General features: G+C 43.9%; 1 protein-coding gene across 2 annotated transcripts in view; it reads left to right on the top strand.

Annotated features, from left to right (window-relative positions):
• Positions 1-12,871, top strand: part of gmip (GEM interacting protein) — a 67,889-nt gene that overhangs the window by 45,366 nt on the left and 9,652 nt on the right. For both annotated transcript variants that reach the window (XM_057860916.1, XM_057860917.1), the window contains exons 15-18: positions 454-596; positions 666-842; positions 6,243-6,380; positions 6,450-6,649. In XM_057860916.1, coding sequence (XP_057716899.1) covers positions 454-596; positions 666-842; positions 6,243-6,380; positions 6,450-6,649 — 658 coding nt within the window. The remainder of the gene's footprint in view (positions 1-453; positions 597-665; positions 843-6,242; positions 6,381-6,449; positions 6,650-12,871) is intronic.

Genomic DNA, 12,871 nt, shown 5'->3' with positions numbered 1-12,871 from the left:
AAAGATTCAACCAGAAGCTTGCCAGAAGCTTGTGGATGGCTACCAAAAGCGCCTAATTGAAGTGAAAATGGCCAAGGGACACGTTACCAAATTTTAGCGCTACTGTATGTATATTTTTGACCCAGCAGATTTGATCACTTTTTTCTGTTCACCCATAATAAAGTCATAAAAGAACCGAACTTCATGAATGTTTTTTGTTACAAAGAAGTATCTGTTCCAATCACTCTAACGGCGAAAAATCAGAGTTGTAGAAATAACTGGAAACTCAAGAGAGCCATGACATTATGTTCTTCACAATTGTATGTAAACTTTTGACCACAGCTGTATCAGTATTGGCAATTTGGCATCGCCCGATACCACAGAATCGGTAGCCCAAAAATTATATTGGTGCAACACTAATTATCATATTTGTTTAGGTGACAATGTCATGATGTACTTATTATTCCTTTTTAGAATGCTTGGACAGCCGGCAAGTCAGGGTTCGCACCCCATCCCGGGCTGCGCTGACTCACCGACTGAGGAAATTGAAGAGCAAGATAGTCAAATGCAAGCAGTGCGACAACTACATTTACGTCAACGGCGTGGAATGCGAGGAGGTGCGTGCCTCAATGTTGCAAATCAGTGGGGAGAATCCATATTAAGCTGTTGATGTTTTGCACCCTCAGTGCGGGCTGGGTTTTCACAGGAAGTGCATGGAAGTGTGTCAGACGGAGTGCTGTAACCAAAAGGGGACGCTGTTTGGCGTTCGCTTGTCCTTATTGCTACGGGACGCGACGGATGATGTACCGTTCGTGGTGCAACGATGCACGGCGGAGATCGAGAGTCGCGCTCTTTCGTTGCAGGTATTGAGTCAAAAAAGGCTTGATTTGCTCATGAAATGATGCTCATTGATGGTAGCTTTGCATGTAAAGCAAAAGCTACCAAGTATGATATTTTTTTGTTTTTGTTTTTAATGGCGTTTCCTCCCAGCCTCAACCGTTTGACCCCCCCCGACGCCGTTCATTTACCAAATCGACCGGAATCCTCATGCAACACGGGTAGTCTTTCGTTCTGACACCCAAAAATGACTGCTCGGCCCAGAACACATGGGTTCTTCAAAAAAAAAAAAAAAAGTAAAATTTCATCATGTTTGTCCAAATCACATCCTTTATACACCCAAAAATTCAGGACACTAAGGGTCCAAAAGTTTTATTCAGATTCTGCTCAAAACATACAGTTTGGCTAAAATTTGCCAAAAACATACCCATTCCTTTTTAATGGCCAAAATTTCCCATTGATTTTAACTGGCCCTATTTGCTATTCATTCCAATTGCACAAAAACTTCCATTCACTCCTATTTCCAACTTAATGACCTGATCGGAGGTGACCGGAGTATCAGTGACAGGAGGTGATCCAATATTGTCAGGAGGAAGTAACACTGGAATGACTCAAAATTAACAGAAAGTGACCCTGGAATGCCTCGAAATCCCACCATATCAACAAGAAGTGACCCAATATGAACAGGAAGTGAACGCAAAATGCCCCAGAATAAATAAGAAGTGACCCGATAGCTACTGGAGGTCAGAGATGCCTCAAAATAGACAGGAACTGACCCTACAGGAACAGGAACTAAACCCAAAATACCCCAAAATAAACAAGAAGTGACCAGATAGCAACTGGAAGTGACTGATATCTACAGGAAGTGAAACTGGGATGCCTCAAAATCAACAAGAAGTGACACTGGAATGCCTCAGGATTAATAGGAAGTGAACCTGGAATGCCTCAAAATCAACAGGAAGTGACCCAATATGAAAAGGAAGTGAAACCGATTGCTACAGAAAGTCCGAGATGCCTCTACAGCAACAGGAAATGACCCAATATGAACAGGAAGTGAACCTAAAATGCCCTAAAATGAACAAGTAACCCGATAGCTACCTGAAGTGACCCAGGAATGCCTTAAAATCAACAGGAAGTGACCCTGGGATGCCTCAAAGTCAATATGAAGTGACAATGAAATCTCACCGAATGAACAGGGAGTAAGCCCAAAATGCCCCAACATAAACAGAAAGTGACCTGATAGCTACAGGAAGTCTTGAATGCCTCAAAATCAATAGGAACTGACCTTGAATGCTTCACAATCAACAGGGACTGACCCTGAAATCCCACCAAATAACAGGAAGTGACCTGAAATGCCTCAAAATCCACAGGAAATGACCTCAAAATCCCACCAAATCAGCAGGATGTGACCCAATATGAACAGGAAGTGAACCAGAAATGCCCCAAAATAAACAGGAAGTGACCTGATAACTACAGGAAGTCTGAGATGCCGCTACATCAACAGGAAGTGACCCAATATGAGCAGGAAGTGAACCCAAAATGCACCAAAATAAACAGGAAGATAGCTACTGGAAGTGATCCGATATCCACAGGAAGTGACCAGATATCCAAGGAAGTGACGATTGAATGCCTCAAATTCAATAGGAAGTCACCCTGGAATGCCTTAAAATCAATGGGAAGTCAGCCCAAAATCCCCCCATATGAATAGGAAGTGACCCAATATAAACAGGAAGTGAATGCAAAAAGCCTCATGATGAACAATAAGTGACCCGGAAGGCAACAGAATGTCAGAGATGCCTCAAAATCAAGAGGAAGTGACCATCAAATGTCTCAAAAGCAACAGGAAGTCACTCAATAGCTATAAGAAGTGAACCCGAAATGCCCCCGATATCAACCTGATATCTACAGGAAGTCCGAAATGCCTCAAAATCAAGACGAAGTGACCCGATATGCCAGGCATCACAGTCTACCATTGCAATTTCTCCAGAAACTGTATTTTCTAGTTTATAATAGTGCTGTCAAATTTATCGCGTTAACGGGCAGTAATCAATTTTTATAATTAATCACGTTAAAATTAGGGCTGTCAAAATTATCGCGTTAATGGGCGGGAATTAATTTTTTAAAATAATCACGTTAAAATATTTGACGCAATTAACGCACATGCCCCGCACAGACAAATTTAGATGACAGTACAGTGAAATGCCCACATGTTGTGTTTTATGGAGTTTTGCCGCCCTTCTGCTGGCGCTTGGGTGCGACTGATTTTATAGGCTTCAGCACCCATGAGTATTGTGTAAGTTATTATTGACATCAACAATGGCGAGCTACTAGTTTATTTTTTGATTGAAATTTTTACAAATTTTATTAAAACGAAAACATTAAGAGGGGTTTTAATATAAAATTTCTATAACTTGTTCTAACATTTATCTTTTAAGAACTACAAGTCTTTCTATCCATGGATCGCTTTAACAAAATGTTAATAATGTTAATGCCATCTTGTTGATTTATTGTTATAATAAACAAATACAGTCTCTATGTACCTTATGTTGAATGTATATATCCATCTTGTGTCATATATTTCCATTCCAACAATAATTTACTGAAAAATATGGCATATTTTATAGATGGTTTGAATTGCGATTAATTGCGATTAATTACGATTAATTAATTTTTAAGCTGTAATTAACTCGATTAAAAATTTTAATCATTTGACAGCCCTCGTTAACATATTTGACGCATTTAACGCATGCATGGAATGACCGCTCATGCATTGCCTCAAACAGATTCTAATGACGCCGTGTTTGCACATTGAGAGCTAAAAGGCAGTGAAACGCGAGTGGACACAGGCGATCAGTGGACCGCGCCTTTTATTTGCATAAGCTTGGGCTACTCGTTCACAACAAACATAACTATTGTGGCGAGCGACATGGGGAAGAATGACAGGAGAAGAGCTTTTTCTTTACACGCATTATTGAACACAACGCAGAACATATCCATTTGCAGCCATGGACGGACAGTCATGGTTGCCCAACTTCCCATCATGCATTTGGGCGGAACAGTTAAGTCGCTACAGTATCATTTTGTGAAAGCACAACAAAAATAATATTCCTATCTCTGAAAAAAAACAATGTTCACAAAAAGAAAAGCACTCAATGCAAAGAGAACTGGCATTCCCAATCAAAATAGCCATGCAAAATATACATAAAACTTACTCAGACTTTGCCTTGGCTAGATCGCTAATTACCGTATTGGCCCGAATATAAGACGGTGTTTTTTGCATTGAAATAAGACTGAAAAAGTGCGGGTCGACTTATAGTCGCAGTCTAGACATTATACCCATTCATGACGCTAGATGGCGCCAGATATCACGGAAGCGAATGCTGAACTTGAGGAGTAATGTTCTGTCATGACAAATCTCAGCTAAGTTTAACCAGTTTGCATTATTTTATTGCAATGTTTTTCCTCATTCAGTTTTGTTACAAGACTACATTTACAGTTAGACCTGTCTTTGATGGTTATTGCAGTTATTGCAATTTTGTTGTTTTATCACAATAGATTGGTTTATTTACATTTCAAAAACCAGAAGCCATTCATTTACGAATGTGATTGCACTTTAGTTTACATATTTCAAGGTTCAGATATTAAGATTTGAATGGGGCAAAATAACATGCGTTTTCTCTCAAATATATTGTTATAATTAGGGTTGATCCGATCATGTTTTTTTTGCTCCCGATCCGATCCCGATCGTTTTAGTTTGAGTATCTGCCGATCCCGATATTTCCCGAACCGATTGCTTCTTTTTTTTTTGCTCCCGATTCAATTCCAATCATTCCCGATAATTTTTCCCGATCATATACATTTTGGCAATGCATTAAGAAAAAAATGAATAAAACTGGGACGAATATATACATTCAACATACAATACAAAAGTACTGTGTTTATTATGACAATAAATCCTCAAGATGGCATTTACATTATTAACATTCTTTCTGTGAGAGGGATCCATGGATAGAAAGACTTGTAATTCTTAAAGGATAAATGTGACTTTGTATATTGTGACAAAATATCGCCATCTAGTGTATTTGTTGAGCTTTCAGTAAATGATGCTGTAGCCATTTAACTGTTCTGCCCAAATGCATGATGGGAAGTGCAACCATGACTGTGTGTCGTGCCACCAATTGATACATCTTCTCTGCATTGGGAAATAACTTAAGGTTTAAAGAAAAAGATCAACTACTACCTTTCTTCCCCACATTGTTTTCCCACGGTATTTCTCATTTTAGAGAGAGGGATTTTAAGGCTTTAGCCAATTTAAAAAAAGGCTCCAAAGACTGCCAAAATTCACTCTACTCATTTTACGCTGCCTTTTAGCTCTATAGGTAAATCGGCGTCATTATTGATTGAACATGACAATGCGTGAGTGGGTCGTGCAGCGCATGTGTTAATTGCGTTAAATATTTTAACGTGATTAATTTAAAAAAAATTCATTATCGCCATTAACGTGATAAATTTGATAGCCCTACTTAAACCAAAACTAAAGACTCTGGATGAGTGTAACACATTTTGTCTGTAACGTTAAATACAATTAGAAAACGATTTAATTAAAAAATATATATACAGTATGTTAAAAAAAGACATGTCCGATATTTTTTTGCCGATTCCGATACTTTGAAAATGACTTGATCGGACCGGATCGATCGGCGGGACATCTTTAATCTTTTTTTTTTTTCAGATGTACTGTAATTATTTTCAGTATAAAAATTAATTTGATGTTCAAAAAGTCTTTTTTTCAAAGTTGAATTTTGAAAAAGAGGGAGTCGTCTTGTAATCAGGGCTGTCTTATATTCGGGCCAATACGGTAATTCAAAACTCGCCATTGACACCTTGTGGTGTATTTCAATCACTACCTTACGTAGTTAAAGACACAGTGGAAGAACGACAGGGAGCCCATGTGACGGAGGTCCTGCTCAGCAACGTCAACAATGGCGAGCTATTAGTTTATTTTTTGATTGAAAATTTTACAAATTTTATAAAAATGAAAACATTAAGAGGGGTTTTAAAATAAAATTACTATAACTTGTACTCACATTTATCTTTTAAGAACTACAAGTCTTTCTATTCGTGGATCTGTTTAACAGAAAGAATGTTAATAATATTAATGCCATCTTGTGGATTTATTGTTATAATAAACATACAGTACGCATGTACATTATGTTGAATGTATATGTCCGTCTTATCTTTACATTCCAACAATAATTTTCAGAAAAATATGGCATATTTTAGCGATGGTTTGATTTGGAATTAATTACGATTAATTAGTTTTTAAGCTGTGATTAACTCGATTTAAAATTTTAATCGTTTGACAGCCCTAGTTTATACTAGCTATTGCCTATTGCTTCAATGCTGTAGTTGTCTCTTGCCACTAGGGGGTGTATCGGGTAAGCGGGTCCAAACCTCGTGTCCAAAAGTTGTGCCAGGCCTTGGAGGAGCTCAAGGAGGACGTAGACCTGTCGGAGGTGTCGCCACATGACATCACCTGCGTCCTCAAGCACTTCTTCAAGGAGGTTCGCCGATCGCGCTGCCGAGCTTTCCGAATCGTCCCCCATCATCATCTTTTTTGTATCGCCCCTCAGCTGCCGGATCCCCTACTGACATTTGAGCTCTACAACGAATTCATCGCGGCGGGGAGGAGCGTCCAGCAACTAGGCGACTGGGAATCCGCGCAGGACACCAAGGAGTTTGCGGACGTTTTGCGGAACCTGCAGCAACTACTGCAGAAACTCCCGTCGTGTAGTTACGGCACTTTGCGGCACCTCATACTTCATCTCTATCAGTAAGTTTGATGCGACACTCATAAAGATGAGTTGAATCAACATTAACAAGGGTTGCGATGCAGAAATCGCAGACATCGAGGAGTGATCGACATTTTGTTTTTCAAATATTTACACTTTTAAACTTTTTTTTCTATTTTTCTTTGTTTGGATCAATTATTTATCATCTAAAATGTCAGGAAAAATGCGACAGTAACAAAATGAATACAATATAGCTATAGTTATGAGGTAGATATCCGTGACCTAATTACAGACACATTTTTTCACTGTGACTCCTCCGTGAGTCATCACCTTATCGTGGTGGAGGGGTTTGCGTGTCCCAATGATCCTAGGAGCTATGTTGTCTGGGGCTTTAAGCCCCTGGCAGGGTCACCCATGGCAAACAGGTCCTAGGTGAGGGGCCAGACTAAGCATGGCTCAAACTGACCCCTTATGATGAGAAAAATAAATGAACTCCAGTATCCCTTGCCCGGACGCGGGTTACCGAGGCCCCCTCTGGAGACAGGCCTGGAGGTGGGGCTCGAAGGCAAGCGTCTGGTGGCCGGGCCTGTCCCGATGGGGCCCGGCCGGGCACAGCCCGAAAAGGCAACATGGGTTCTCCTTCCCATGGGCTCACCACCAGTGGGAGGGGCCAAAGGGGTCGGGTGCGTAGAGAGTTGGGCAGCAGCCAAAGGTGGGGGCCTTGGCGGTCCAACCCCCAGCTACAGAAGCTAACTCTTGGGACATGGAATGTCACCCCTTCTGGCAGGGAAGGAGCCTGAGCTGGTGGGTGAAGCAGAGAAGTTCCGACTAGATATAGTCGGACTCTCCTCCACACACAGCTTGGGTTCTGGTACCAATCCTCTCGAGTGGGGTTGGACTCTCTTCCACTCTGGAGTTGCCCACGGTGAGAGGCGCCGAGCAGGTGTGGGCATACTTATTGCCCCCCGGCTTGGTGCCTGTACGTTGGGGTTTACCCCGGTAGACGAGAGGGTAGCCTCCCTCCGCCTTCGGGTGGGGGGACGGCTTCTGACTGTTGTTTGCGCTTATGCACCGAACAGCAGCTCAGAATACCCACCCTTTTTGGAATCCTTGGAGGGTGTGCTGGAGAGCGCCCCCTCTGGGGACTCCCCTGTTCTACTGGGGGACTTCAACGCTCACGTGGGCAATTACAGTGAGACCTGGAGGGGTGTGATTGGGAGGAACGGCCCCCCCCGATCAGAACCCGAGTGGTGTTCTGTTATTGGACTTCTGTGCTCATCACGGTTTGTCCATAACGAACACCATGTTCAAACATAGGGGGGTCCATATGTGCACTTGGCACCAGGACACCCTAGGCTGCAGTTCAATGATCGACTATGAAGTCGTGTCATCGGACTTGCGGCCACATGTTTTGGACACTCGGGTGAAGAGAGGGGCGGACCTGTCAACTGATCACCACCTGGTGGTGTGTTTGCTCCGATGGCGGGGGAAGTTGCTGGCCAGACCTGGTAGGCCCAACTGTATTGTGAGGGTCTGCTGGGAACGTCTGGCAGAATCCCCTGTCAGAAAGAGTTTCAACACCCACCTCTGGCAGAACGTCTCCCTTGTCCCAGGGGAGGTGGGGGACATTGAGTCCGAGTGGGCCATGTTCCGCACCTCCATCGTTGAGGCGGCCGATTGGAGCTGTAGCCGTAAGGTGGTTGGTGCCTGTCGTGGCGGCAATCCCCGAACCCGCTGGTGGACACCAGCGGTAAGGGATGCCGTCAAGCTGAAGAAGGAGGCCTATCGGGCCTTTTTGGCCTCTGGGACTCCGGGAGCAGCTGACAGGTACCGGCTGGCCAAGCGGACTGCGGCTCCGGCGGTCGCCGAGGCAAAAACTCGGACATGGGAGGAGTTCGGCGAGGCCATGGAAAGCGACTTCCGGACGGCTTCGAGAAAATTCTGGTCCACCATCCGGCGTCTGAGAGGAAAGCAGTGCACCATTAACACTGTGTATAGTGAAGATGGTGTACTGCTGACCTCGACTCGGGACGTCGTAAGTCGGTGGGGAGATTACTTCAAAGACCTCCTCAACTCCACCGACACGCCTTCCTTTGAGGAAGCAGAGTCTGGGGACTCTGAGGTGGGCTCTTCGATCTCTAGGGTTGAAGTCACTGAGGCGGTTGGTAAGCTCCTCGGTGGCAAGGCCCCGGGGGTAGATGAGATCCGCCCGGAGTTCCTAATGGCTCTGGATGTCGTAGGGCTGTCATGGCTGACACGCCTCTACAACATCGCGTGGACATCGGGGACAGTGCCTCTGGATTGGCAGACCGGGGTGGTGGTCCCCCTTTTTAAAAAGGGGGACCGGAGGGTGTGTTCCAATTATAGAGGGATCACACTCCTCAGCCTCCCCGGTAAAGTCTACTCAGGGGTGCTGGAGAGGAGGGTCCGTCGGGAAGTCGAATCTCGGATTCAGGAGGAGCAGTGTGGTTTTCGTCCCGGTCGTGGAACAGTGGACCAGCTCTACACCCTCGGCAGGGTCCTTGAGGGTGCATGGGAGTTCGTCCAACCAGTCTACATGTGTTTTGTGGATTTGGAGAAGGCGTTCTGTTCGGTCCCTGTACGACTGGTGTCAGAGTCTGCTCCGCATTGCCGGCAGTAAGTCGAATTCGTTCCCAGTGAGGATTGGACTCCGCCAAGGCTGCCCTTTGTCACCGACTCTGTTCATAATTTTTATGGACAGAATTTCTAGGCGCAGCTGAAGCGTTGAGGGTGTCCGGTTTGGTGGCCTCAGCATTGCATCTCTGCTTTTTGCAGATGATGTGGTGCTGTTGGCTTCATCAAGCCGTGACCTCCAACTCTCACTGGGGCGGTTCGCAGCCGAGTGTGAAGCGGTTGGGATGAAGATCAGCACCTCCAAATCCGAGACCATGGTCCTCAGCCGGAAAAGGGTGGCATGCCCTCTCTGGGTCGGGGATGAGATCCTGCCCCATGTGGAGGAGTTCAAGTATCTTGGGGTCTTGTTCACGAGTGAGGGTAGGAGGGAGCGGGAGATTGATTGACAGGCGGATCTGTGCAGCGTCTGCAGTGATGCGGACTCTGCACTGGTTGTGGTGAAGAAGGAGCTGACCAAAAGCCGAAGCTCTCGATTGTCAGTCTCTCGATGTGCAAAACTGATAGAAACATTCCCCAAGCGACTTGCAGCTGTAATTGGAGCAAAAGGTGGCGCTACAAAGTATTAACGCAAGGGGGCCGAATAATATTGCACGCCCCACTTTTCAGTTTTTTATTTGTTAAAAAAGTTTCAATTATCCAATAAATTTTGTTCCACTTCACGATTGTGTCCCACTTGTTGTTGATTCTTGACAAAAAATTAAAATTTTATATCTTTATGTTTGAAGCCTGAAATGTGGCGAAAGGTTGCAAGGTTCAAGGGGGCCGAATACTTTTGCAAGGCACTGTAGGCATATTGTTCTATCAAACACAGCAGTTCTTTTGGCTTAAAATACAGCAGTTTATTTTAAAGAGGGGTGCAAGAACAGAAACCGCTTTTTCAGCCTTGTCTGTGTTTTCCGCCATATGTGTATCACAAATAATTACACAGACTCTAACAAGGTTCCCAGGGCCTTTGGAAGCAAAACAGCCCCACAGCATCACTGACCCACCCCCATACTTCACAGTGGGTATGAGGTGTTTTTCAGCATGCGCATCTTTCGTGGCACGCCAGACCCACTGAGAGTGTTTGTTGCCAAAAAGCTCAATTTTGGTCTGACCAAAGCACACAGTCCCAGTTGAAGCCCCAATACCGCTTGGCGAACTCCAGACGTTTGCGTTTATGATTGTGAGTGAGGAAAGGTTTTCTCCGTGCATGCCTCCCAAACAGCTTGTTGGCGTGTAGACAGCACCTCATACCCACTGTGAAGTATGGGGGTGGGTCAGTGATGCTGTGGGGCTGTTTCGCTTCCAAAGCTCTGGGAACCTTGTTAGGGTGCGTGGCATCATGAATAATTTGAAATACCAGGACATTTTAAATCAAAATCTGTTGCCCTCTGCCCAAAAGCTGAAGATGGGTCGTCACTGGGTGTTTCAGCAAGACAATGACCCTAAACATATGGCCAAATCTACACAGAAATGGTTCACCAGACACAAATTCAAGCTCCTCCCATGGCCATCTCAGTCCCCAGACCTCAACCCCATTGAAAACCTGTGGGGTGAGCTGAAGAGGAGAGTACAGAGGAAAGGACCCAGGTCTCTGGATGATTTAGAGCAGGGGTGTCCAAACTTTTTGCAAAGGGGGCCAGATTTGGCGTGGTAAAAATGTGGGGGGCCGACCTTGGCTCACGTCCTTTTTACGTAGAACAATATATTCAAGCAAAATTTAGCAAGCCATTCAGTGTGTCACATTTGCGTTATTATTTTTTTAATGAATAATTTCAACAATCTTGCAACTAGCCTTTGTTGCGTTCTCTTTCGACTCTCGGGCTCTTGCTATATACTACTGCTGTGAAATTAAACTAGCTTCAAGTTGCTTCAATTTCTCACTGCATATCTTCCCTGTAATCTTGTCATACATGTCAGCGTGTCTTGTTTGGTAATATCGCCTCACATTGAAATCTTTAAAAACAGCGACTGTCTCTTTACAAATGAGGCAAGAGACAGTTGTTGCGTATTTTAGTGAAGAAATAGTCCAATTTCCACCTATTCTTGAAGCGTCGGCCGTCACAGTCAACTTTCTTTTTTTTGTTGATTGTCGCCATTTTAGAAAATGGAAATAATGGGTCACACGGAGTAATGTTGCTTAGCCCTTAAATACCTGCAACATGAAGCAATTCAGAGAATCCCAAAATTTGAAAAATAAGGTCCTAATGAAACCTATTTTTCAAATTTGTAAAAAGAAAAGTCAAAATGAATATGTTTAACAAGCGCTCTAATATCTATAACCAGGGGTGCACATAATTTTTTTGCCCAGGTTCTCAGAGGAGGACCTGGAGATGTGACTTTGTCCTCATTGAGCTTGAGAGCCGACCCGCCTGATGCGATAAATTTATGACAAGCTTTACTTAGAGCCAATTAACTTTAATTATATTAACAATTAATGCTTGATTAACATCAACTGGCACAACAAAATTGCCATTACTTTGAAGTGAAATGTAAAGAAATAAGAAGCACCAATTCAAAATAAAGGGCATTATGCGGCTCCCACATTAACTCCAAGCCTTTTTAAAAGTGGGATATCCTCCTCATAAGACCTCATTGAACGTGCATGTTTAGCTTTGTAAAATGCGAGCAAAAACACGTTTGTCAGTGCATGTCGCTGTTCATTACCTTTATTCCCCCACTTGTCCATAGGGCGAGTGGGGTCCTGTTTGACATCGATAGTTTGCTTAATTGCCACATGCTCTCTGTTTTTTTCGTGCTTTTCAAAGTTTGGATGGCTGAAATTCTTTGACCCTCCATAAAATGCGCTGCTCTTATCGGCGACATTGGGATTCTCACGGCACATTTTGTACCGCATTTCCGTGCGAGCATCATTTGCTTCTAGCCATGGTACCTCCTGTAGCCACTTTTCAGCTTTTCACTTTTCGGTAGCTCCGGTGACGTCTCTGTCGTCTGTCTGTCTTTTGACGGGGGTGGGGGAACACGTAAGTAGTTACTCAGTGTGGCCTGCCTCTTCGACATTTCGAGAAGTTATTTTCTCGTGTCCGCCGCAGCCATCGGTACGCAAAAGCGTATGGAAGCCGTTGAGGGCCAGCGCGTTTGTCTACGTCCAGTACGCATGCGCGCATGCGGACCACTGATGTGCACCCCTGTCTATAACCCATGCTAAATCATGTTTTTTTTCTCATGGAACCTGCAGATGCATGTGTTAACTTGCATCCATCTTTTTTTTTTTTCAAAAAGAAATGTCAAAATTCAAAATTAGTCTCAAAATCATGAAATTTTAAGTGTATCAAATGTGTTACATTTGGCAATAAAGGGTTAAAGTGCTGCTGCCTTTTAGTGGGTAAATGAGGAGCAGCATTTCGTGTGTAAGCTACTTCATATGCTGGTTGCAGTACTGGTGTCCAATTTATTAAGTCTGTGTGCGGGCCAGATGTTATTGATTTTATGACAGAGGCCGGGGGCCGGATGAAATTTGACCACGGGCCGCATTTGGCCCCCGGGCCGGACTTTGGACATGTCTGATTTAGAGAGATTGTTGAGGTTGAGGTTGTACAAAGTATTAACACCAGGGGTGCTAATAATTGTGACACACATTATTTGATGTCAAATAATTATTTCTT

Source organism: Corythoichthys intestinalis, chromosome 16, assembly GCF_030265065.1.
Source record: "Corythoichthys intestinalis isolate RoL2023-P3 chromosome 16, ASM3026506v1, whole genome shotgun sequence".
Lineage (NCBI taxonomy): Eukaryota > Metazoa > Chordata > Actinopteri > Syngnathiformes > Syngnathidae > Corythoichthys > Corythoichthys intestinalis.
Note: the sequence above shows the minus strand (reverse complement) of the source record. Positions and strands in the feature narration are given on the sequence as shown.